The 25,968-nt window shown below is 39.2% G+C and overlaps 1 protein-coding gene and 1 long non-coding RNA gene across 8 annotated transcripts in view; one reads left to right on the forward strand and one right to left on the reverse strand.

The window, feature by feature from the left end:
* Positions 1-1,385: 1,385 nt before the first annotated feature.
* Positions 1,386-2,789, reverse strand: LOC123334123. Its single transcript, XR_006551917.1, has 2 exons — positions 2,485-2,789; positions 1,386-1,667 (listed from the first exon to the last, which is right to left on the reverse strand). It is a non-coding gene; the product is annotated as an uncharacterized LOC123334123 (long non-coding RNA).
* Positions 1,704-25,968, forward strand: part of EPS15 (epidermal growth factor receptor pathway substrate 15) — a 139,913-nt gene continuing 115,648 nt past the window's right edge. The window contains exon 1 of one of the 7 annotated variants that reach the window (XM_025289463.2): positions 1,704-1,882. In XM_025289463.2, the coding sequence (XP_025145248.1) occupies positions 1,850-1,882 (33 nt within the window). In that variant the 5' untranslated portion in view covers positions 1,704-1,849. Of the gene's footprint in view, positions 1,883-2,002; positions 2,232-25,968 lie in introns of those variants that run through there. The other 6 variants (XM_025289465.2, XM_025289464.2, XM_025289462.2 and 3 more) reach the window with 6 other exon arrangements.

Here is a 25,968-nt window from a genome sequence, read left to right on the forward strand (position 1 = left end):
AAAAAGCCCTCAACTAACTCCAAGGCAGAGTGTAGGGATAATGTCAGAGCAACTAAAGGGTGGGGTGGGATTTCCTAGAAGGCTTCCTGAAGTAGGTGGCATATAAGCCAAGCCTTTAAAGATGAGGATTTCAAGTTACTGGCTATTTCAACTGAAGAAGGCAGCATGAGAAAGTATAGGCTGTGTTATGTTTAACTTGGCAGGAATGAAGACCTTATACTAGTACAAAACACATTCCAGGATCTGAAGATATATATATATATATATATATACACACACATCAAAAAGAGTCCTTGCCATTGAGGAAGAGCTCAGTCTAGAGGGTCCGTTCAGTTCAGTCACTCAGTAGTGTCTGACTCTTTGTTACCCCATGGACTGCAGCACACCAGGTTTCCCTGCCCATCACCAACTCTTGGAGCTGGCTCAAACTCATGTCTATCAAGTTGGTGAGGCCATCCAACCATCTCGTCTAGAGGGCAGACAGATGTAAAGAGTCATTAGGGTGATGATGACATCATAAGATAGAGAAGAAATGTTCAGATAAGTGTGTAAATCTGACTTGCGAAGGTCAGGAGTTACTTTGTAAAGGAGGTGGTACTTCGGTGGTATCTTGAGAGAGAGCAGGAGGAGTTTGCCAGAGGGACTAAGAAGGGAGTTAGGAGTGCTGCAGCCCCTGAGGAGGCCCCAGTGCTCTTTCACTGAACTGGGGTCTAAGTGTGGCAGGCAGCCAGTGAGCCTGGAGAGTATTTATTTCCCTTCCTACCTAGATTTTGACTTAAGATAGTCTTTTCTTTTGATATCACCCCCTAATGCTGTTGTTCAGTAGCTCAGTCACATCTAACTCTTTGTGACCTCATGGACTGCAGCACGCCAGTCCATTCCCTGTCCATCACCATCTCTTGGAGTTTGCTCAAACTCATGTCCATTGAGTCAGTGATGCCATTCAATCAAATCTTCTCTGTCCTCCCCTTCTCCTCCTGCCTTCAATCTTTCCCAGCATCAGGGTCTTTTCTAATGAGTGGGTTCTTCACATCAGGGGGCCAACCTATTGGAGCTTCAGCTTCAGCATCAGTCCTTCCAATGAATATTCAGGGTTTATTTCCTCTAGGATTGACTGGTTTGATCTCCTTGGGGTCCAAGGGACTCTCAAGAGTCTTCTCCAACACCACAGTTTGAAAGCATCAATTCTTCAGGTGCTCACCCTAATAGAAGATGGTTAAATGAAAAGTTTTGGAGTCACACTTGGATTCTAACCCACCAGCTATCTGATCAGTTGTAGGCCCTTACATATGACACTTATTTGTGTTTCAGTTTCATTTGTACAACTTATTTATGTCTCAGTTCCTTCATTTACACAATTTAAAAATAAAAGCATCCAACACAGATTCTGGCATATAAAAAGTACCGTTATTATTTCCTATCATTATCTCATTTAATCATCGCAAGCAACTTGTACTTTGGATATAGTTCTTCCCATTTTTCAGAAGCAGAGGCTTAGCGTGGGTAGGTGATCCGCTAAAGTTCTTAGGACAATCTGGAGTTGCCTCTGCCTCCACAGCCCGTCCGCCTTAATTACTTGTCCGCGCCGGGTTTTCTCAGGAGGCCCCGGGGCAGGCTCCGGTCCAGCAGCAAAAACTCCGGCGCCAGGATTTGGGTGTCTCCGAGGCCTGTGCCGGGCGGGCGGGGCCAGGCGAGGCGGGGTGGACGAGAGGAGGGAAGTTGTCGAAGTTAGGGGAGACGCCCGCCAGCCCGCCCGGGCCTCGCCTCCGGCCTCTCCCTCCGCCTCCTCCCCGCCCCGAGCCCCCGTCTGCCCGTCCTTCCTTCCCCTCCCGTGCATGATGGAAACACCATGGCTGCGGCGGCCCAGCTCTCCCTGACACAGGTAACGGCCGCCCGCCGGTCCGCCGGGCTCGGCAGGCCGGTGTCCCCGGCCCCCTCCCCCACCGCCCTATAGTTCACCGACCCGAGCAGTTTCTCTCCGCCCCGGGCGGGGCGGCCGATACTGAGAGCGCGCGCGCGCGCGCCTGTGAATGTGAGTCTGTGAGTGTGACTGCGGGAGGACGCCATCCTGAGCCGGTACCTCCGCCACTCGCGCCCCGGCCCCGCCCCACGCGGCGCCCTCTCCTCCCGACCCCTCCGTGCCTCAGTCCCGCCGAATGGGAGCCCGACCCTCTCCTGTCCGCCTTCACCCACCCGGGAAGTTTCCTCCTTCCAGGCCAGACGCACCCCAGGTGAGCTCCTGTTGAGCTCGTGCGGTTCAGTCTCACCGCCGGGTCAGCCCTCGCCCCGCACGAGGCTCACCCTCGGGACAGGCAGCGTCACCTTCCCGAGCCAGGCGCTCAGGGCCCCCTCCCAGCCAGGCTTTTTCCTCGCTAAACCGGCCTTTTCCCACTGGAGTCCGACGAAAGCCCTCCCTTTCCCAGCAGTTTCCTCCAGTCAGCCTGTCTTCCAAATAAGTCTCATCCTCCCCGAGCGCGTTCTTACCCCGCTAGCCCCTTCCTGGCTTCAGCCTCTTCTCCTGCTGATCAGGTTTCCTGCTGGGTGAGATCCCCCGATTCAGTCTTTCCCTCCTCAGTTCTGCTACCACTCCTACCGGGTAGGCTCTCTATCGCTGTCCATGGGAATAGCAAGGAAACATCCTTTCACAGGTGTGATGGTTCCGCCCGTCTTGGTGCTGGGAAGGACCAAAGAGATCACTCGTCCTGGGGGAACCTTCACCAAAACCTGTGTGCTCTGTTCTGTCTTGCCTTTCTGCTTCCTTCAGAGTCAGTCCTCGTGCTTCCCAGAAAACCGCTCAGCATCAATCACCCTGGGAACCTTGTTCCTCCCTCTCCGTTGGGAAAACCAATTACAATCTTCCGGTGATATCCGGGATGGAGAGAGGTGGTACGCCTGTTAGTCCCTTAGCGCTTCTCAGACCACATCTCACCCTAACCTCACCTTCTCAGCCTGTTCTCTCCAGAACCGGTGGCCACGGACTTTCCCGTTGGGGCCCACGCCAGCCTTCCTGCCTGCCCTGTCGTATCTCCCTGCCACCTTGTATTCTTGGCCTGGATATCTCAGGGTTTCTGAGACAAAACATTGGGATAGGTTATACATTTGGGCTGGAAAGTTTTCTGTTTGAGGAGGAAGAGACTTTGGGGGTGTTTTGCCTCGCATTCTAGGATAAACTGAGTGAAAAATGTTCCCCTCAGTAACCAGGAATCACATAAACATGTGCCTTAGGTAAAATAAGTAACTTCAGCTTGTAGGAATTTTCAGCTTCGTAAGTGCGAGGTCTGTTACTTTCCAGTTTATTTAGTCTTGCTTATCCTATTTTGACAAGCAGATAAATGGTGAAGGAGACTTAGAATGTGGTGATTTAGTCTTGGTAGTGAATCTCTTTGGAAGGGTCCTTCTGAAACTCAAACTTGAGGAATGGCAACATTGACTTATGGGTGTTCACTCTTTAACAGTCTGGTTAGTGATATGCATTAAACAAGATCCTGTTGGCAAGCTGTTGCTCTTCCGCTCTGCTGGCCAATTCCAGCGAGAGTTCTCCCCTCTTGAAGATTTTGTTCTCCTGAGAACTTCTACAGATTTGCTTCTTAGTTGTGTGCATACTTTATTTTCTTCCTGGGTAAGGCTATGTTTTTAGTTTCTATTTACTGTCATTCATCTCTGAATATTTTCTTCCGGCTCTTGTCAGTTTTATAGACAGTTAAATAATTTAAATGTGTTCTTGTGGTTATATATTTAAATATTAACATGTACACAGAGTAAATACTGAATCAGGAGTATTATCATTCAGTGTTTCACATATGAGAGAACAAACATTGATGGTTCATTTATATTGAATATCCAGATAAGTTAGAACATTTTGATTTTAAGACGTTTTTTAGTCGCTAAGTTGTGTCCCACTGTATTGCAACCCCGTGGATGTTAGCTGGCCAGACTACTCTGTCTATGGGATTTCCCAGGCAAGAATAATGGAGCGGGTTGCCATTTCCTTCTCCAGAGGATCCTCCCCACCCAGGGATCAAACCTGCATCTCCTGCAGTGACAGGCAGGTTCTTTATCGTTGAGTCACCAGGGAAGCCCTTTAAGACAGTAGGAAGCAATAAGATATATTGTAAAGGCATTGGAAAGAGAACATTCCCAAGTGTTTAAATACCTAATGTGCCTCCTTGTTATTTTAAAACTTGGCTGATTTGTGTTTTTTAATTGAATTTTTAACTGCTTGAGGCAAATAAACTGAGATAACAGTGCAACCTGGTTTCATATTCATTATTGATCTGTTTACGTCACCATCACCCCCTCACAACACACTCAGACGTAGGCATACTCAGGTGAGATCCTACATGGCAGGGACATCTTTCATCTCCCTCAGCGCATATCTGGAAGAAAGTTATTAATAATACTTGTCTTATGAATGACTGAAAATTCTGAATAACTCTGGGACAGTTACAAAGATTAAACAGATGCTGAAGTTAGTTTCTGCCTCTGGTTATTAAATAATAATAGTTTTGCAGTAGATTGAGTCATTCAGCCAGTATTTGTTAAGTACCTATTATGTGCCCTGCTCTATGCTGGAATTGTCTTGAGTAGAATTTTTGACCTCTATCAATTAAGCAAAACTGACAGTTGGGAAAAACACCTGAAAACTAGGTTAATTTTCTCGTTCCTCTTCTGCCTGCCTGCCAGCAAACCCTCCATTTCCCCAACCACCAAGATAAATTATCTAAATTATCATAGTCTAGCTGCTAGACAGGATAGAATGCTAGAATAGTAAAATGTTAGTTTCAGTCCCAGCTCTGCGGGGAGATAACTGTGTGTCATTGAGTTAAATCTCCAGGCCTAAGTTTTCTTAGCTTTAATATTCATCCAACAAATATGTACTGACCATTTATTATGTACTAGGATTTATTCTAGGTGCTGAGGATATACTTATGAACAAGATAGATGACAATTCCTGGCGCTCAGAGACAGAAGAAAGCATGGAGCTTAATTCTAGAGAGTTGGAGAGTTTGAATTAGCTGATCTAAAGACCTTTCCAAAGAACATTTTTTTATAGATCACATTCTGTGATTTGGAGATCTAGTGGTGACTTTCCTAAGGGTACTTAGTGCTTTATAGCCTTCGTGTTTTCTGATTTCAGTTTTCTTTACCAGGTGTTCTATTTTCTTTTTGGCAATAAGAAGTAAAACTTGAATGAGAAAGATCTTGTGATTTTTGCTTATGGTAGTAGATGACAAAAAGATATTAATACTTCCTCTTTTTAAACTTTGCTGATTGCTCATTTCTTCTTTAAGTCTGCATCTCTACTAATAATAATACTGTTAACTTCCCTTTGTTACTATATGCTAAATATTTTACTTCACTTAACCTAACACTCCATTTTACAAACGAGGGAAATAATTTACATAAATTAGTAAGTAAGATCTAAGATTTGATCCAAAGTCTGTAGGACTTCAAAAGCTGTCTACTATACTTTTCTGTAGACTAGATGGTTGGCATATCCATTGCTCCCTTGTATTTTTTAAATTTTCTTTTTCAGTATTTGCCTTGTTTTCCTAGTTAGGTACTGAACTTCAAAAGTATGGAAGCAATGTCCTTTGCCTCTGAATCTCTAGCTACCTTTCATGGCATCTTGATAATACAACTGTGGATACACAAGTAGTGCTTTTGATGATGAGAAAGGTTTTATTTTGTTGAAAGATGGCATAGTGGGAGTATTTTATTTTATTTTTTTTTTAATTTTATTTTATTTTTAGACTTTACATAACTGTATTAGTTTTGCCAAATATCAAAATGAATCCACCACAGGTATACACGTGTTCCCCATTCTGAACCCTCCTCCCTCCTCCCGAGTATTTTAAATAATACTTTCTCAGTTCAGCTCTATGCTGAAGTTTTCTTGTTTTAATTTAGCAAGGATTTTTTTTTTTAATACTAAAAAGAGCATTTAGAATGGGACTTAAAACAGTCTTAATATATAGTCAAAAACAATAAATGCTATAAGGATACTTTTTCTTTGAATGCTTTTTTAAGATTGCAAGAGTGATATAACTGCATTATAGAAAATTTGAAAATTGGAGGGGAAAAAAATCTCCCATAATTTCACTTTTGGGTATTTATTTTCAATTTCATTTAAAAAGTAGGCAAAGGTATTAATATGTGTATCCCCTTTGTGGTCTGGTATAACAATCATGATGGTAAATTATAAGGTAGAGTGTGAAAATTACAGCATGTTCTCAGAAACAGAAAATAAGTATTTATTCAGTATGATTTATTATTTGAGTTCCTACTATGGGAAAGGCACAATAATGATACTTTTGTCCAGTATACTCAGGAAATCTTTGCTTCCCTGGGCAATATCTAACAGTTTTCAAAAATGGCTTGGAATGTTCAGCATTTGGGAGGAGCTGTCATAGTTAAAATTAATTAGGAACAGTTGGTTTGTCCAATAGAGCGTCTCCTAGGAATAACCTGAGCTTATTTTTTTGTTTTCACTGTTTGTAGACAGAACAATAATAACAGACTAAATGTTGTAGAAAAAGATTGAGCATCTTTATTTAGTAACAAATCATAGTTCTGATTTCCCTTTCACTAATAGTCTAATTTAAGGTCTCAATTTAGGGTGTTTTAGTTGCTCTTCAAAGGGCATGGTGACCTACTCCAGTATTCTTGCCTGGAGAATCCCCATGGACAGAGGAGCCTGGAGGGGTAGAATCCATGGGGTTACAGAGAGTGGGACACGACTGAGCTACTAAGCACAGCACTTGCTCTTCAAAGAATTATAAACATAGTTATATGCTTCTTTGTTTTGTGAATTTTAGACTTAATAAAATTGGAGCTGTGGAAGCCAAAATTAGAAAGATGACTTGAGAGAGAGAAAGAGTGGGAGAGGAAGGGAGGGAGGGAGAGAGGGGAGGGAAAATATCCATTGATCGAGATCTAGATAATTTGGAGAATTGGTGGAAATAAATGAAAAATTAATTCAGACAGAGTTCATTAGGTAAACCCATATATAGGAATTTCATTTTAAAGTAGTTGAACTCTCATCACCAAGATAAAATATGATTATTTTCATTAAAAATTATGTTTATTAGGAACTTTTAATCTGAGGGATGTTGTAATGTGAATGCTGTTTTACAGTAAAGTAGAAACATTTTATTTAGATAAATCTACTTAAGCATACATAGAAAAAAGACTGGAAGAAAAAAAACCCAAAATTTATGATAGCATGGTTATAATTTTTACTTCTTTTCAATAGTAAGCATGAATTTCTTCTGTAATCAGCTGATTTAATATTTCTATATGACAATGTTTTTGAAAATTTACCTTTTTACATTGATACCTGTATTATATATAATATTAATTACAACTATAGTTTAATTAAAAAATAAATAGCTAAATGTGAAGTAAAAATGTGTGTTCTAAGATAGCATCTGCATTTACATTCCATCTTAAACATTCCCATCTTCGGGTTTAGAGAAATTGGCTAGAAGAATGATAATTATTATTATTATAGTTGGTTTGGAGAATTCAGTTAGAAGACTAATTTATAATTTTGTATGCTGCTTTATAATTTATGAAGCAATTTATGCTCTCATTTGATCTTCATAATAACTAATAAGCAAGTCTGTTATTATCATTATTTCAAGCTGGAGAATACTGAGGCTCATAATTTGTGACTTATGTATTATAGTCAGTAAATGAAAGAACCAGAATAAAGTTCTGTTTTAAAAAAAACAACTCAGGGACTTCCTTGGTGGTCCAGTGGTTAAGAATCCACCTTGCAGTGCTGGGAATGTGGGTTCAATCCCTGGTCCGGGAACTGAGAAAACACATGTTGTAAAGCTGCTAAGCTCATGGGCTGCAGCTGTCGAGCCTGTGTGATCTGGAGTCCATGTGCCCGTGCACCACAACCATTGAAGCCTACATGCTCTGGAGCCCAAGTGCTGCAACTAGAGAGTCTTTGCACCACAACAAAAGATCTCACATGATGCAACTAAGGCCCAGTGCAGGAAACAAAAAAAACCCTTGCACATACCGGTGAAAATCTCCATCATGCTCTTGGCCCTCTCCTGCTGTTCCTTGTGTGTGTTTCCAGCAATAGTGTGTGCTAAGTCGCTTCAGTTATGTCCAAATCTTTGTGACCACATAGACTTTAGCCTGCCAGGTTCTTTTGTCCGTGGGATTCTCCATCCAAGAATACTGGAGTGGATTGCCATGCCCTCCTTCTGGGGATCTTCCCAACCCAAGATTCGAACCCCTATCTCTTACATCTCCTGCACTGACAGGCGGGTTCTTTACCACTAGCACCACCTGGGAAGCCCCAGTACTGTGTGATATGTATGCAAATGTGTGTGTGTGTGTGTGTGTGTGTTATGTTCTACACCCGTGTATAAGATATGTGATATATAGTGTATATGTATATTTCTTTTGAATAAGCTGCATATTTTGTGGCTTATTATTATTTTTAGCTTAATTTATCTAGGAGATTGTTCTATATAAGCACATACAGATTCCCTCATTATTTCCAAAATTTGAGAGTATTCCTTGATATGAGTATACCCTGGTGGCTCAGATGGTAAGGCATCTGCCTACAATGCAGGAGACCCGGGTTCAATCCCTGGGTTGGGAAGATCTCCTGGAGAAGGAAATGGCAACCCACTCCAGTATTCTTGCCTGGAAAACCCCATGGACGGAGGAGCCTGGTAGGCTAAAGTCCATGGGGTTGCAAAGAGTTGGACACGACTGAGCGACTTCACTTTCACTTTCCTTAACTAGCCACTTAATGATGGACTTCTGTGTTGTTTCTAATCTTTTGTTATTATAATACAGTGCTGCCGGGAATATTGTTTTACACATCTTCATACATGTGTTCAGTTCGGTCGCTCAGTCGTGTCCGAGTCTTTGCAACCCCATGAACCGCAGCACGCCAGGCCTCCCTGTCCATCACCTACTCGTGGTGTCCACCCAAACCTATGTCCATTGAGTCAGTGATGCCATCCAACCATCTCATCCCCTGTCATCCCCTTCTCCTCCTGCCCTCAATCTTTCCCAACATCAGGGTCTTTTCCAATGAGTCAGCTCTTTGCATCAGGTGGCCAAAGTATGGGAGTTTCAGCTTCAGCATCAGTCCTACCAATGAACATCCAGGACTGATCTCCTTTAGGATGGACTGGTTGGATCTCTTTGAAGTCCAAGGGACTTTCAAGACTCTTCTCCAAAACCACAGTTCAAAAGCATCAATTCTTCGGTGCTCAGCTTTCTTTATAGTCCAACTCTCACATCCATACATAACTACTGGAGTAGCCTTGACTAGACAGACCTTTGTTGACAAAGTAATGTCTCTGCTTTTTAATATGCTGTCTAGTTTGGTCATAACTTTCCTTCCAAGGAGAAAGCATCTTTTAGTTTCATGGCTGCAGTCACCATCTGCATTGATTTTGGAGCCCAGAAAAATAAAGTCAGCCACTGTTTCCACAGTTTCCCCATCTATTTGCCACGAAGTGATGGGACGGGATGCCATGATCTTAGTTTTCTGAATGTTGAGCTTTAAGCCAACTTTTTCACTCTCCTCTTTCACTTTCATCAAGAGGCTCTTTAGTTCTTCACTTTCTGCCATAAGGGTGGTGTCATCTGCATATCTGAGGTTATTGATATTTCTCCCGGCAATCTTGATTCCAGTTTGTGCTTCTTCCAGCCCAGTGTTTCACATGATGTACTCTGCATGTAAGTGTGTATGTGCATTAATTTTTAGTAGGTATAATTTAGGGCTAAGAGATATTTTTAATTTGGGTAGATACTGCTAATTTACATTCAGAAAGTTTATACTAGCAAAAGTGTTTGTGCTTTTCCCCCATCAACATAGTATATTATCAGATTTTGATTGTTGTTAATCTGGTATATAATAATGATATCTGTTGAAAGTTGGCCTCATGTACTGTGCTGCTGTATCACAAAAATGTGAGCTTTTTAATATTTTGTATGAGAGTAAGATAGAAGTGAGGTATAAGAAGCTTTGTAATATAAATAATACTTTAACAAATCACCTGTTTAATTAAAAAATAGTGGTTGGTACTACAGAGCTACAGTAATCAAAACAGTATGGTACTGGCACAAAAACAGGCACACAGATCAATGGCACAGAATAGAGAGCCCAGAAATAAACCCGTGCATTTATGGTCAGTTGATCTGTGACAAAGGAGGCAAGAATACACAGTGGATAAAGACAACCCTTTCAATAAATGGTGCTGGGAAAACTGGATAGCTACATGTAAAAGAATGAAACTAGAACATTCTCTAACATCATATACAAAAACTCAAAGTGATTAAATACATATGGGATTAAAGACCTATATGTAAGACCTAAAACCATAGGCACCTAGAGGAAAACATAGGCAGAACACTCTTTGACATAAATCATAGCAATGTTTTTTAAAAATGCATCTCCTAAAGCAAAGGAAATAAAAGCAAAAATAAACAAATGGACCTAATTAATGTAAAAGCTTTTGCACAGCAAAGAAAAACATCAACAAAAAACAAAAAGACAGCCTACTGAGTGTGAGAAGGCAAATAATGACTGATAAGGTGTTAATATACAAATATTTAGACAGCTTATACAACTCAATGTCAGAAAACCAAACAACCTGATTAAAAAATAGGCAGAAGGACTGAATAGACGTTTTTCAAAAAGGACATGCATCTGGCCAATAGGCACATGAAAAGATGCTCAGTATTGCTAATCATAAGGGAAAGGGAACTCAGAATCATAATGAGATCACTCACCTGTCAAAATGACTGTCTTCAAGAAGAACACAAACGAATGGTGAGGATGTGGAGAAAAGGGAACCCTCGTACACTGTTGGTGAGGATGTAAATTGATGTCGCCATGGTGGAAAAATAGTATGGAGGTCTCACAAAAAACTAAAAATAACACTACCATGTGACCCAGCAATTCCACTCCTGTGCATATAGCCAAAAAAACAAAACAAAACACTAATTTTGAAAGATACATGCACCCAATGTTAATAGTAGCATTATTTACAGTTGTCAAGATACAGAAGCAACCTAATTGTCCATCAACAGGTGAATGGATTAAGAAGATGTGGTGTATATGTGTATATATTAATACAATGGAAATGCTGCTGCTGCTAAGTCACTTCAGTCGTGTCCGACTCTGTGCGACCGCATAGACAGCAGCCCACCAGGCTCCCCCGTCCCTGGGATTCTCCAGGCAAGAACACTGGAGTGGGTTGCCATTTCCTTCTCCAATAATGGAAATGCTACTCAGCCCTAAAAAAAAATGACATTTTGCTATTTGTAGGAAGATGGATGGACTTGAGTATTATGCTAAGAGAAATGAGAAAAACAAATACTATGTGATAGCATTTACACGTGGAATCTAAAAAAAGTACCAAACTAGTAAATATATATAGTAAACAAACTAGTAAATATATAAAAAATATAACAAACTATTAAATCCCCATGGACAGAGGAGCCTGGGGGGCTGCAGTCCATGGGGTCGCAGAGAGTCGGACACAACTGAGTGACTAAGCACAGCACGGTAAATATAAAAGAAGCAGAGTCACAGATGTAAAAATGAAACTAGTGGTTACCAGTGAGGAGAGGAAAGGGGGAGAGGCAATATAGTGGTAGGGGATTAAGAGGAACAAACTCTTATGTATTAGTATAAAATATGCTACAAGAATATATAACATGGGTAATATAGCCAATATTTTGTAAATGGAGTGTAACCTTTAAAAATTGTGGATCAGTATATTGTTCACCTTAACTGATATAATATTGTACACCAGCTACAGTTCAATTTAAAAAAAAAAAAGAAAGGTTGGAGCTCTTTTAAAAACTTAAAAGCACAACTATGCAAAGAAAGGTAAGCCTCACTTCCTCTTTAGACTGGGAATTTCGTAATGGGTATTTAGCAGTACCAGGAGTTTCCCATCTGAGATAATCAAGCTGCTTATTTCTTGTTATGTCTTCCATGAAAATTTGGCCAAGAGCATACTTTTGGGGAGAAAGCTTCTATATTATAATACTTTGGTTTTTTAAAGATCATGGTTTCTCAGCCTTGGCACTGTTGACATTTTGGGCCTGTTAATTCCATGGTGTGGAGGGGGGCCTGTCTTCTGCATTGTGGGATGTTTTGCATCCTTATCCACAAGATGCTGGTAGCACTGTTCCCAGCTGGGGCAATCAAAAATATTTCCAGACATTGCCAGATATTTCCTGGGGGATGAAATTGCTTCAATTTTGAGAATCACTAATTTAAATACACTTTTTAAAGTTAGTGATCCACCAAGTCATTTGGGAGTTAGAGAAGTATATGTGTTCTTGGGACAGGGACGGAGGGAATGGTTTATCTTTATACTTTAATTCCTAAATCTGCCACGAGCCCTGAATGCCTAATTGTGCATGGATATTGAACTTAAAAAACTTAAATGATAAAACAATTGAAAATTGTGAACTTAATTTTACGTGTGATTTCACTGCCTTTCTTATTGTGGTTTTACTTTAATTGTAGAACAATTCTGTCTAGTGGGCTAAATATTAATGCTAAGACCTTGGAAGGAAAACATTCTTATGCTGCCATTGAGAAGGAAGAAGACTGATGTTGCTTAAACTCCTAATAAGCAGTAGGCACTTTTAGATGATTTACATATATTATTTCATTTAATATTTACAATCTTTCTACAAGTAGAAATTAGTCTTCTGTATTATTTACTCAGGTTGTGTTGTAAGTGGTAGACTTGAGATTCAAATCTGGGCACATCTGATCTAAAGCACATTTCTATATGCTGCTTCCTGTAAACAGCCATTGACAATATTTCAGGCAAATTTTAGGGATAAAAATGAACATTCATGCGATATTACATTCCTCTGTTGTTATGTAAAAGGAACAAATTATTCAGAGTGGAATTTGTGTGTGTGTGTGTGTGTGTGTGTGTGTGTGTGAGAGAGAGAGAGAGAGAGCGCGCGCGCGTGCGCGCGCAAGCAAACAGAAAAAGAGGTCAATTTGGGGATAATAATCAGTTCAGTTCAGTTCATTCACTCTCATGTCCGACTCTTTGTGACTCTAGTAATAACTAATACTTATTTAACACTTGTGATTTGTCAGGTATGATTTTTCAGTAATCCTTAAAACCTGATAAACAGATCATCATTATTCCTGTTTTATAAAGAGAAAACTTAGGCACAGAGGTGAAGTAACTTGTTCAAGATTAAGCTAGTGCTAAGTGGTAGAGCCAATGTTATAACTTAGGCAGTGTAAACAACTCATAAATTGAATGAGTCTGTATTTCTGAGTGCAAAATAGCTCTGACAGAACTAATTATAGTGCCGTTCCTTGGTTATAACTGAACATATGTTCTAGGCTGCAACATCGTACGTAAAAATCAACTTTTTGTTAAATGGACCACATCTCTAGAAAGTAATTGTACCAAGTTACAGTGAAGGGTTTTGGTAGACATGATAGAACGTAGTTTTACATTTTGCAACCTCTAGGAATTTATTACTTAGGAAATCTAAGCTTATCTAGGTTAGTGTATGTCATGCCAGTATTTACTTTTAAGCTAATATTCTCTTGAATGTGGTAATTTGGACTTGGAATTCCTTCAGTATCTTATTACTGAAGATCATACTGTATATCAGAGAAGATTTTCCCTAAAAAACAGACTATTTATTAAGAAAAACTTAAAGAACTGCTATGTGTAGGGATTTCTGATGCTCCAGATTTGAACATTGTCGAGGGCTAGGGTGAAATACTGGGAGATCTTGGACTTTGCAGTCAGAATGTCTTAGGTTTAAATCTTTTGTTTGACTCTGTAACAAGTTTCTTAGTCTCTTTTTTTTTTTTTAGCTTATAAAATGGTGAATAAACTTAACCTGTAGGATTTGTTGTGATGAGTATGTGAAATAGTGGTTATAAATGTCTGGGATTAGTTTAAATGGTGGTAGCTATTAATAACAACAGTAACTGTTACTACTGCTATCTCTACCCAAATACTTAATACAGCTAGATTTTATTACAGGGCTGTTAATTTTTATGAAATGTTACACTTTATTAGAATTTTCATAAATCACTGATACCAGGGATTATTGGTAACTTCATTCCATCTTATATTCACTAGGTACAACATAGTTATATCATTATGCATATATTAAAAATATGAAGATTACATGCACTAAAGGTGCTTCCCTTATTGCCATTCCACCTCTTTTATTTCAGAAGACATTTGTTGAATGCCTCCTGTGTCCCCGCTATGTTAGGCCTTGGACATACAAAGAGACTAAGACCTAGATTCATGCACCGAAGTACCTTTTAGTCTTCTAGGGAGATAAACATTGACTCTGGGGTGATGAGTACTGTGATTCAGGATAATAGAAGAAAGAAAGGCACTTGGGTGCTGTGGAGTATCCTGTGATTATAATGGAATTTTTTTGTGGTAATTTAGTTCTTAAATTTTTCATTGTTTTACAGTGCTCAAGGTTGATACTATGGGTGACATTTTAAACTGTAATTAAAAGGGCAACATAAAATCATAGGAGTATTTGATCCAAGTTAAACAGTATTTTGGTGCATTGGGTCCACATTGTGGGATATCATATCTGTTTTCTTAGAATTTATTCTCTGCTTTTTTTCTCTCTGTAATAAAGCAAAAATTTTTAACCTAGAGCACAAGACATTAGGCAGGGGTTTCAAGGATAGGCTCAAAGGATCTTTGATCCTTTCTAAAATAGTATGTAAAATAATGAGTATCACAATTTAGATAGTGGGAAGGACACTAAGTACAAGACCAAATTGGATTTGAATTCTCCCTCTGCCACTTGACGCTCTCTTGTCATGGGTGACCAAGACAAGTTATTTAAACTCTCTGACTTCCTTTTTCTTATGTATGATTTATACACATTGTTGCAATGTAAGAATCATTGAATAAATAGCAGTGATGTTTTTAGAATCCGCTTGCTAGTTTCTACAAAGAACTATTTTGGAATTCTCATAGAGATTGAGTTGACTTTGTGATTAGTGGGAGTGTTGCTGTTTTAACAGTGTTAACCCTTCTGAATCCATGAACATGGAACTTTCTTGAACTCAGCTGTTCTAATAGTTCTTTAGTAGATATCTTGGGATTGTTTTTAATACTAGAGCACGTTATCTGTGAATAGCGATAGTTTTACTTCTTTTTCCAATCTGATGTCTTTTATTTATTTATTGTTCTTGTGTAATTTCCCTGGCTAGAATCTCTAATACAGTGTTGGATAGAAGTGTTGAGAATGGACCCTCTTTCTTATTCCTTATATTTGGGGAAAAGCATGCCTATGTATATCCCTGGAGAAGGACACAGCAACCCACTCCAGTATTCTTGCCTGGAGAATTCCATGACAGAGAAGCCTGGCGGGCTACAGTCCATGGGGTTGCAAAGAGTTGGACATGACTGAGCAACTAAGTACTGAGTACACTGAGATGTAAGACAGTGATAAGAGCTAGGAAGAACAACAGAACAGGTTAGGTAAGAGCGCCATAAGTCAAAAAGGCCTCTCTGAGGATGTTACATTTGATCAGAGATCTGAATGAAATAAAAAGTGAGCCATATAATTATCTGTGGAGATGTTCCAGGTGGAGGCAACAACAAGTACAGAAGTCTTGAGATAGGAGTGCTCTTTGCAGTTGCTTGACTGGCTCCTTTGATTTAGTTTAGGTGTCCCTTGTGTCTTCCTCAGCTTTTTCTTAGTTTCTTATGAAATAATTCAGACATGACTTTTATTACCGTTTCTGATTATGTCTCTCTTATATATCACTGATCCCATAGCAATAGTGTTTGTTCCCTCTTGATGTACTTATTACAGTAGAGATATACTTATTACAATGGATTGTTGTTGCTGTCTTTTTTCCCCCGCTGGACTGACTTCTCAATGTCAGGGACTATAGTTTCTTACTTATTTTATTATTCCCAGTATCTAGGCATATGTACAAGAGATGTCTAAATGAATCAATATGTAAATGAATGCAAGAGATATCTAAATGAGTAATGAATGAACAGCCATGTTTTTTTACTTTTTATTTCCTCAGTATATTTTCTCTTTGTACTTGTTTCTGCCTGATAATAATGATAGTAAGTACAGTTTATGTGAATAATTTTTTGTCTGAAAGTCAGCTTAGTGCATCAAATACATTTTTGTATTTAACCATTGTGTTATAATTTCTTTCTTTTTTTTCTCTATCTGAAGATTAAGGTCCAGGAGGGCAAAAAAGTTGTTTTGTTTGTTCATCTCTGTATCAGAAATGCCTAGTATAATAACATATCAGCAGTTGTTTGAAAGAATGATATGTTAGTATGTTAACCTTGAGTCTTCTGCTGAATCACATAGATGATACAGTATAAACCATATTTGTATAATACTCCTTTTTTTTTTTTTCATATTTCTATAATACTCCTATAGACCATGAACTAGGAGCTTTAAGCAAAACAGATCATATTGGATGTTCTTAACCCCTCTAACTGCTTTCCCTCAGCAGTACCACATCAAGTCTAATGTTCATATAGGTGCTCCGACTAGAGTTACATTTTCTCAACTAGAGGCTGAGACGTATGGCCTAATAATTACACTGAATACTTGAAATTCAGACTTGATAAGTATTATCTCTATACACATGTGCCAAAATTATCCCTTCCTCCAACTTCATAGTAGAAATTCTTGTTCCTACTATCCTCCAGTTAGAAGTTAAGCAATTGCAAATCCTGGTGTAGATAATTCTCTGCATAGTCTGCATGAATGATCAGTAGACAACCCCTAGAGCAATATTTGCATTTTTAAAAAATTGAAGGATAATTACTTTATGATGTTCCCTTGTGGTTCAGTGATAAAGAATTCGCTTGCCAATGCAGGATACACGGGTTCAGTTCCTGGGTCGGGAAGATCCTCTGGAGAGGGATATGGCAACCCACTCCAATATTGTTTCCTGGGACATCCCATGGACAGAGGAGCCTGGTAGGCTATAGTCCACGGGGTCTCAAAAGAGTCGGACACGACTTAGTAACTAAACAACAACAATAATTACTTTACAATGTTGTATTGGTTTCTGCCAATATTTACATTTTAAAAGAGAAGTTTGCTTTGTTGTTGTTTAGTTGTTCAGTTGTGTCTACTCTTTTGCATCCCCATGGACTGTAGCCCTTAAGGCTCGAGTTTGCTAAGTAGGCCAAATAACAGATGGGTGGAATGTGTATGGTTGAAGGTAACATACTGCTACTGTTTTACTAAACTGTGGATTGAAAAGCAACAGATCTTTTCATGATATGGTATAGGTAAGCTGACCATATTTTTCCAGTCAAAGGTTCAATTTGACTGAAAAAGGATGCTTTGTAGTTCCTGGCTTTTCAGTTTATTTCCAGGAAAAGACAATGAAATAGTTGCCAGGATGGTTCATCATATGAAAGTCAGTCAATACAGCACTTTAATAGAATGAAGGGAAAAAATCTTGATAATCTTGATGCAGAAAATGCACTGACAAAATTCAGCACTCTTTCATGATGAAAATACTTAGCAAACTAGAAATAGAAGGGAACTTCCTCCACGTGATAAAGGTTGCATGTGAAAAACCCAAAGCTAGCATCATACTAAACAGTGAAAGACTAAAAGCTTTTACCCTGTGATCAGGAGCACAATGAGGATGCCTGCTTTTCCAACTTCTTTTCAGCGTGGTACTGGAAGTTCTAACCAGAGCAGTTAGTACAAGAAGAAGAAACAAAAAACATTAAGATTAGAAAGGGAGAAGTAAAATAATGTGTTTGTAGATAACATGATTTAAAAAAAATATATTGTGGTAAATAACATGAGATCTGCCCCCTTAACAAGATTTTAAGTGTGTGTTATAGTGTCGTTAACTATAAGCACATAGTGGAATAGCAGATCTCTGGTACATGGGTTCTTTGATAACCCAATATCAATATCTTTTGGATAAACACCAAGAAGTGGGATTGATGGATCATATGGCAGTTTTATTTTTTGGGGACCCTCCATACTATTATGAACTTTTTATATGTAGAAAACCCTAAAGATTTTATGAAAACATTCTTAGAGCTGATAGACAACTTTAGCAAAGTTGCAGAATACAAAATCAACACATAGCTGCATTTTTATACACTGCTGCTAAGTCACTTCAGTCGTGTCCAACTCTGGGCGACCCCAGAGACGGCAGCCCATCAGGTTCCACTGTCCCTGGGATTCTCCAGGCAAGAACACTGGAGTGGGTTGCCATTTCCTTCTCCTTTATACACTAGCAGTAAACAATTCAGAAAGGAAATTAAAACAATTCCAAGGACTTCTTTGGCAGTCTAGTGATTACAACTCCCTGCTTCCAATGTTGGGGGCATGGGTTCAATCTCTGGTTGGGGAAGTAAGATCCCATATGCTGTATGGTACAATCAAAACATAAACAAAAATAAAATAATAATAAAAACAAGTACATTTATACTACCCTCAAAAAGAATAAAATGCTTAGGAATAAATTTAACCAAGGAGGTGAAAGACTTGTACAGTGCAAACTGCGAAACACTGCTTTGACTTAATGTTTGATTGTGATAGTTAAGGGAAAATAGTGGATAAATGTATGCAATTGTAGGTTCATAATAAAAATTGTTCAAGTTACCTTTATTTTGATATTAAGTTGTCTTAAAGCTTCCCTGGTGGCTCAGCTGGTAAAGAATCTGCCTGCAATGTGGGAGACCTGGGTTTGATCCCTGGGTTGGGAAGATCTCCTGGAGAAGGGAAAGGCTACCCACACCAGTATTCTGGCCTGGAGAATTCCATGGACTGTATAGTCCATGTGGTCACAAAAAGTTGGACAGGACTGCGTGACTTTCATTTTCACTTTGTCTTAAATGGAAGGTGGGCCTTAAAACTACAGGTGTTTTAGAATTGGAAAATACAGTAATACTTCTCTGTTATGGAGATTCAAATGATAGAATGCATATGAAAGGTGCTTTTAAATGATGGTAAAGATAATATAATAAGAGGCAACAGCCTAACAATTAGGAGTTAAAGTTCTGCAATCAGACTTCTTAGATTTGAGTACTGGTGCTAACTCTTAAATGTGAAAGTAAAGTTAGTCATGTCTGACTCTTTGCAACCCCATGGACTGTAGCCTACCAGGCTCCTCCGTCCATGGAATTTTCCAGGCAAGAGTACTGGATTGGGTTGCCATTTCCTTCTCCAAACTCTTAAATAGGTATGTGCATTTGAGTCAGTTATTCAACTTATTAATGTCTCATTTTCCTCACCTGTAAAATGGATATAATTTTATGTGCCTTGTCAGTTTAAGTGAACTCAGTGGGTAAAGTGTTTAAGACTAGTACCTGGTATATAGGGAATGCTCAAAAAGGATTTAGTATATGTTATTTACTGTGAAGCTGTAAAACGACAATATCTGTATGTATATGATTTTAAAATGTTGTGTATTTAAGTCTGTACTTTATAATTTAATTTGCGTTTTAAAAACATGTTATTTTATTATTTTTTGGCCACACTGCATGACATGTGGGATCTTTTCCCTGACCAGGATTCGAACTCATGCCCCCTGCATTGGAAGTAAGTCCTAACCACTGGACTACCTGGGAAACCCCTAACTTGCCTTTTTTAAAAGCAGCATTTCATTGCTGATTCTTTTGGGTCTCTTGGAGCTCCATTAACTGTGAAAAAAAATTTTTGTCTGATTTGTGGAAAGCTTGTATTTTTTTCCCTATGTAATCTACTCTTCATTTGACTGTATTAAATTTTAGCATGTTTGTTTAACTTCAACTAACAGGTCAGCTCTACTAATCAAATCTATTAGTTCTGGCCTATTAAATATCCCACCCAATTGGATATCAACAGTAAACTCTTGAGAGTTTGCCCTCTCCTATTTTTTATTACATTGATGAAAATTCTTTTTACCAAATTGTTTGCTGTTTTGTAAGTGAGAAATGGAACAACTAATAAACATGCAAAAAATGTTTCTTAATTCATTTTAAGAAACTGATTTATTTAGTAAATGGTGTTTATTTCAAATTATGCTTGAGATAAAAAAAAGGCTGTGTGGATATATTTTTGAAAATGTTAGGTCTATAATATGTAAGGAATTGGCAAGCATTTCTGTTGATTTATATTCTTTGGTTGGATCTCTGTGGCTCCAAATACCAGTCAGGAAGTATAAAACTCACTTTATTAGCTAGTTTTATTCATTCTTATATCAGAACACTTTCGTGCAAGTGGCAACTGCATGGAATGGCAATTCTTTCTTAAGTGGAAAGGAAGTATGGTAGTTTATCTAATTGATAGGTCTAAGAGTAGAGCTGGCTTTAGATGTATTAGGGTCACAGTGATACCACTACTCAGTTTTCCCTTCATATCTTGTCTCCAGTCTCAGGTAGGCTTTCCCATTATAGCACTAAAATAAGCACTAAAAGCTTCTGGTTTATATACTTTGTAACTCCAAGTGTGGTGGAAAAGAGGGCCTCTGTTCTGGTAGCTCCCACAAAGGAACTGTGATTTTCTCTGGTTGTAGTAAAGTCACATATCCTCTTGGAATAGTTGTTATGGAAAGTGGGTTGAAGAGTATGTTTGGCAGAAAAATTTGAGGTTACTGATTGTTATGGGTTGAATTGTGTCCCCCCCCCCATTTATATGTTGAAATCCTAACCCCCCAATACTTCAGAAATATGACTTTACTTGGAAATAGTCATTATGAATGTAATTATTTAAGAGGAGGTCATAAAGGAGTAGGGTGGGCTGCTGATCCAAAATCACTGACGTCTACATCAAAAGGAGAAATTTGGACACAGACACATGCAGGGAGAATGACATGTGGAGGTTGGACTTAAGTTGCCACATGCCAAGGAACTACCAGAAATAGGAGAGAAGCCTAGAGCCGATCCTTCCCCAGTACCCTCAGAAGGAGTTTGGCCCTGCCAGCATCTTGTTTTGGACTTCTGGCTTCCAGACTGTGAGACAATAAATTTCTGTTCTCCAAAGCCACTCAGCTTTTGGTACTTCATTATGGCAGCCCTAACAAACTAATACAGTGGTCATGAGTTTATAGTTATACCAATCTGTCCTGTTGAGTGACTTTTTTAGGCTCAGCCTCAAAGAAAGAGGATAGTTGGGTTCATCCAGGTTTGGAGTTTTGCTGTACTTGTGTGTTCTAAAAGAGAACAAGAGAATTTAGATTATTGACAGGATTATTGAAATTGATGCACCACCATAGGCTATAAACTGAATGATGAGGGACATAAAGCAAAGAGATGGTCTGGTCTGATGGGTCACAGTCAAAATAAAAGGGTCCATGGATAAGAAGTCTTATAAAGGTCAAAGGAAGATCACTTGAAAGAGAAGGTTATGGTTGGAGAACAAGATGCTTGAAATAGTGGTTTGGGATATAGAGCAGTTTGGATAAAGGTAGAAGAGCCAGGAGTGAGGTTACTATGGGAGTAACAGGATGACTGGGCCATAATATATCCACATTGGTGGTACTTTGTAAAACTCTGTTTTGAAGAGACCGTTGGTGTTAAGGGCATCAAGGAAGTAAAAATCCAGGTTGTTGGATGGGTTATCCAAGTCTATGGTGAAGTCATCCAGTTGATGGAGGTTTAGGGTGGAGAAGAATACAATGAGTCATGTGCCATAGCCTCAGGTGAGTGAGGTAGAGGAAACCAGGAGGTTAAAATATAACAGGAGAGATAGTAATTTTGCTGAAAAGTAAACATCTCAAGAGAGCAGAGTTTTATTTGGTCTTTGTTTTAAAAACAAAGACAATGTGGACAGGCTTCACAGGGAAGCAGAGGGTTTTAATCCCATTTCTGGAACCTGAGATAGGAAGTTAAAACTGAACAGCAGCCATTTGAGAGGGCTTCAAGGGAGTAAGAGATGGTTTCCATTAGAGCAGGGGGTTGGAGGTAGCATTCTGAGAAAAGGCTGACTTTTCTCTTCAGGAGAGGACCAGCTGTTATTTTATGTAGGGAGGTAGAGAGAACATTCTCAGAAGTTGAGGAAAAAGGGACTTGCTTACTTTTTTCTTTCTGTACTAGATTAGTAAAGCCCTTGAGAGCAAGGACTGTAATTCATCATGATGCCTGTCTCAATCTTTGGCAAGTATTAGATTATGAATAAATGTGAAATAATTTATATTCCCAGCAGTATTTGAGAATGTACTGCAAGAAGGAATTTCACTAATAATCATTTATTCAGCTCATAAACTTCATATTTTTTGAGGGCTTTCATATGTAGGTATTGTGGATTTGATGGTGAATAAGATGTGATTTTCTACTCTCATGGAATAAATATTATAGTGAGGGCAACAATAATGAGAAAACAGACAAAATAAAAACAATATGTAACAGGTCTCTGAAGGAAACAAAGCTGAAGTAGAAAATTTTAAAAAGGGCCTATTTTATGATGATCTGTAAAGGACTCTGAGTGGGTAACATTTAAGCTGAGTCCTAAAGAAATTGAAGACACCACCTATGTTTTCAGGAACAAAGAGAATGACATGTGGAAAGACTGAGTTGAGACAGAGCTTGCTCTTTTAGAAGAACTGAAATATCAGTAAAGTTAGTGGCCCTAAGTGTATCTGGAGAGGTGAGCAGAAGCTGAATCATGCAGGGACTCAAAGCCCTGTCAGGGAGTTTAGATTTAATTTTTCCTCAAATGAGAAGCCATTGAGGGATTTAAACAGAAGAATGTTATGTTCTTATTTATATTTACATACACTCTGCAATCTGTGTGAAGAGAAATGGATAATAAAAGCAGAGAGGATGGATTAAATGTTCTAATAGTCAAGATGAGATATGAACTGCAGTAAGGAGAGAGGTGGATGAGTTCAACGTATGTTTTGGAATTAGAGTTGATAGTATTTGCATATGATAGATTGTAAAATTGAGAATGAGGGACATGCTGACAGATTATTTGGCTTGTGCATCAGTGGTTGGTGGTAGGAGAGGAATAGACTCTTGGAGAAAAAAAAAATACACAAGTTCTGTTAGATGTTTGGGAGACGTCCAAGTGGAGATATAAAGTAGGTGGTATATAAGTTTAGAGTTCAGAGACGAGGTTAGAACTAGAGGTAGGATATTCACCAACTTAAGTATAGTATTTGAACCAGGGGGATTGATGTGATCATCTGGTTGCCCAGATGTGTAGAAAAAGGACATGAGAGATGAGGCTGTGAATGTCCTTTGTAGAAGGTAAAGTGTTGTACAAGTGCAGAAAGTGATTATTTTGTTTTACTTGTTCCTTATTTGAATTTTTATAAATCCACATATCATTCATGCTTAAAGATAATGCCTCTCACAGTGATTTCTGTTTATTTGGGGCTGGCTAGAATGGCATATGTAGGACTCACTGTCTTCTGATGACAGACCCAAAACTGGTCTTTGTATTCATTCTTTGTCACTCTGCCACCCAGATTTTTTGGTCAGGTTGAATTGGATTTTACAAAAGCTACTCCATTACTGGTTTGAGTTGCTGGTATGGTCTCTTTTATAATCCTTCAGTAGTATATAGTATATAGTATAATCTTTCAGTAGTATATAGCTGTACTCTCTTTTGAAATTCTTTTGTCTACTTAAAGTCCCTGTAATCGTTTATTTCTGATAATCTCCAATGCAGATGTATTCTTAGATTCAGATTTTGAAAACTTTTTTTAGAATACTCTTCTTAGAGTGTTCCTAGGTCTTTGCTAGCTGACTCGTCAATTTATAATGATTTGTTATGGAACAAACATGAGATGTTTGCAGAAGAGAGCATTGCAAATTTTATTAGAATATAAGCAATTTCAAGGGCAGAGAGGCCCTATATAATTTTTGTAACCCCAGTACCTAAACCTATTGTTCTGTCTCTAAAAGGTCTCCAGTCCATGTTTATTAAATTATTAAATGAGTTACAAATAACAGAGTTGAGGGTTTATACTGTATATTCTCTAAGGGAACTGCTCGGATGGCTGCTTGTGTTTTCTTGGGCCCCTCCCCACCAGCTCTAAAGTGAGGACTGCTCAGATAACTTGCTTCCCTCCACCCTCTATACCCAGCTCCTTTTAAATTTCTTTTTTACTGACTTGCTTTTGACTCTTCAGACAGCTTCTGATCGCTATTTCCTTTGTCAGTTTGGATTGCTGTTGATCACTATCGCTGTTTATTTTTTTATTCTTGTCCTCTTCCTTTTGCTGTTTGTTTCCAGCCTGTTTTCCTTTATATTGTGAAATGCAGAAGTCTGTTTAAAAAGACATCATGAGCCTTCAGAAGGTTTTAGTCTCCTTCCCTGCGAGTCGGTCACATGTGAACATAGGTGTGTAAAAGCACACGCTCTTCTGGTTGTGTTAATTTGGTACTTTGGTTGTAGAAGTAGCTGTTCCATTATTTGAGGGGTGGTGGTGGTGGTCGTGGTGGAGTAGTTGAAAGGGGTTAGTTCTCCTTCTGGTTCCTCAGATCTCTTGAAAATGGAGTATTAATTAGATGGCTGAATTAAAAATAACTGAAATTTTTTGTGTTAATATGTCAAATATACTTGCATGGCAAGTTACCCAGAAAATCATGTTCTTTATCACACTTTTAGAAAATGTTCACGAGTACTAAATTGTTAATCATTACTTTTTTTATAGAGAATAAAAATAAAAAGATTTTGAGTGGTACTTTGCCTGCAGATGTCCATATAGTCAAAGCTATGGTTTTTCCAGCAGTCATGTATGGATGTCAGAGTTGAACTGCTGAGCACCGAAGAATTGATGCTTTTGAACTGTGGTGTTGGAGAAGACTCTTGAGAGTCCCTTGGACTGCAAGGAGATCCAACCAGTCCATCCTAAAGGAAATCAATCCTGAATATTCATTAGAAGGACTGATGCTGAAGCTGATGCAAAGCTCTAATCCTTTGGCCACCTGATGTGAAGAACGGACTCATTGGAAAAGACCCTGATGCTGGGAAGGATTGAAGGCAAGGAGGAGAAGGAGAGGACAGAGGATGAGATGGTTGGATGGCATCACCAGTTCAATGGACATGAGTTTGAACAAGCTCTGGGAGATGGTAAAGGACAGGGAGGCCTGGCGTGCTGCAGTCCATGGGGTCGCAAAGAGTCAAATATGACTGAGCGACTGAACAGCAACAACAAATTGGAAGGTTACAGGTTCCCCAGTAGTCAGCTATGGTACTATTCCATGATTCTTTTTCATTTCAGGATCCAGGCCGAAGGAGCACCCCCTGTTTATGACTTACTATTCTCTTGGCAGACAGAAAAGAGCAAGAGCTGGGGGAAACACACAATAGCCCTTAAAACTTCCACCTGGAACTGGAACTTCCTCATATTTCATTGGCCAGAGTAAGTCACATGGCCAAGCCAATAGTAGGGTACTCACAGAGAGGCACTGTAAGTCACATGGCAACAGGCAGGGCTGTTAATATTCTTGTTCAGTTCAGTTACTCAGTCGTGTCCGACTCTTTCGACCCCATGAACTGCAGCATGCCAGGCCTCCCTGTCCATCACCAACTCCCGGAGTCCACCCAAACCCATGTCCATTGAGTTGGTGATGCCATCCAGCCATCTCATCCTCCATCATCCCCTTCCTCCTGTCCCCAATCCCTCCCAGCATCAGGGTCTTTTCCAATGAGTCAGCTCTTCGCATGAGGTGGCCAAAGTACTGGAGTTTCACTTCAGCATCAGTCCTTCCAATGAACACCCAGGACTGACCTCCTTTAGGATGGACTGGTTGGATCTCCTTGCAGTCCAAGGGACTCTCAAGAGTCTTCTCCAACACCACAGTTCAAAAGCATCAATTCTTCAGCACTCAGCTTTCTTCACAGTCCAACTCTCACATCCATACATGACCACTGGAAAAACCATAGCCTTGACTAGACGGAACTTTGTTGGCAAAGTAATGTCTCTGCTTTTTAATATGCTGTCTAGGTTGGTCATAATTTTCCTTCCAAGGAGTAAGTGTC

Source organism: Bubalus bubalis, chromosome 6 (assembly GCF_019923935.1).
Source record: "Bubalus bubalis isolate 160015118507 breed Murrah chromosome 6, NDDB_SH_1, whole genome shotgun sequence".
Taxonomy (NCBI): domain Eukaryota; kingdom Metazoa; phylum Chordata; class Mammalia; order Artiodactyla; family Bovidae; genus Bubalus; species Bubalus bubalis.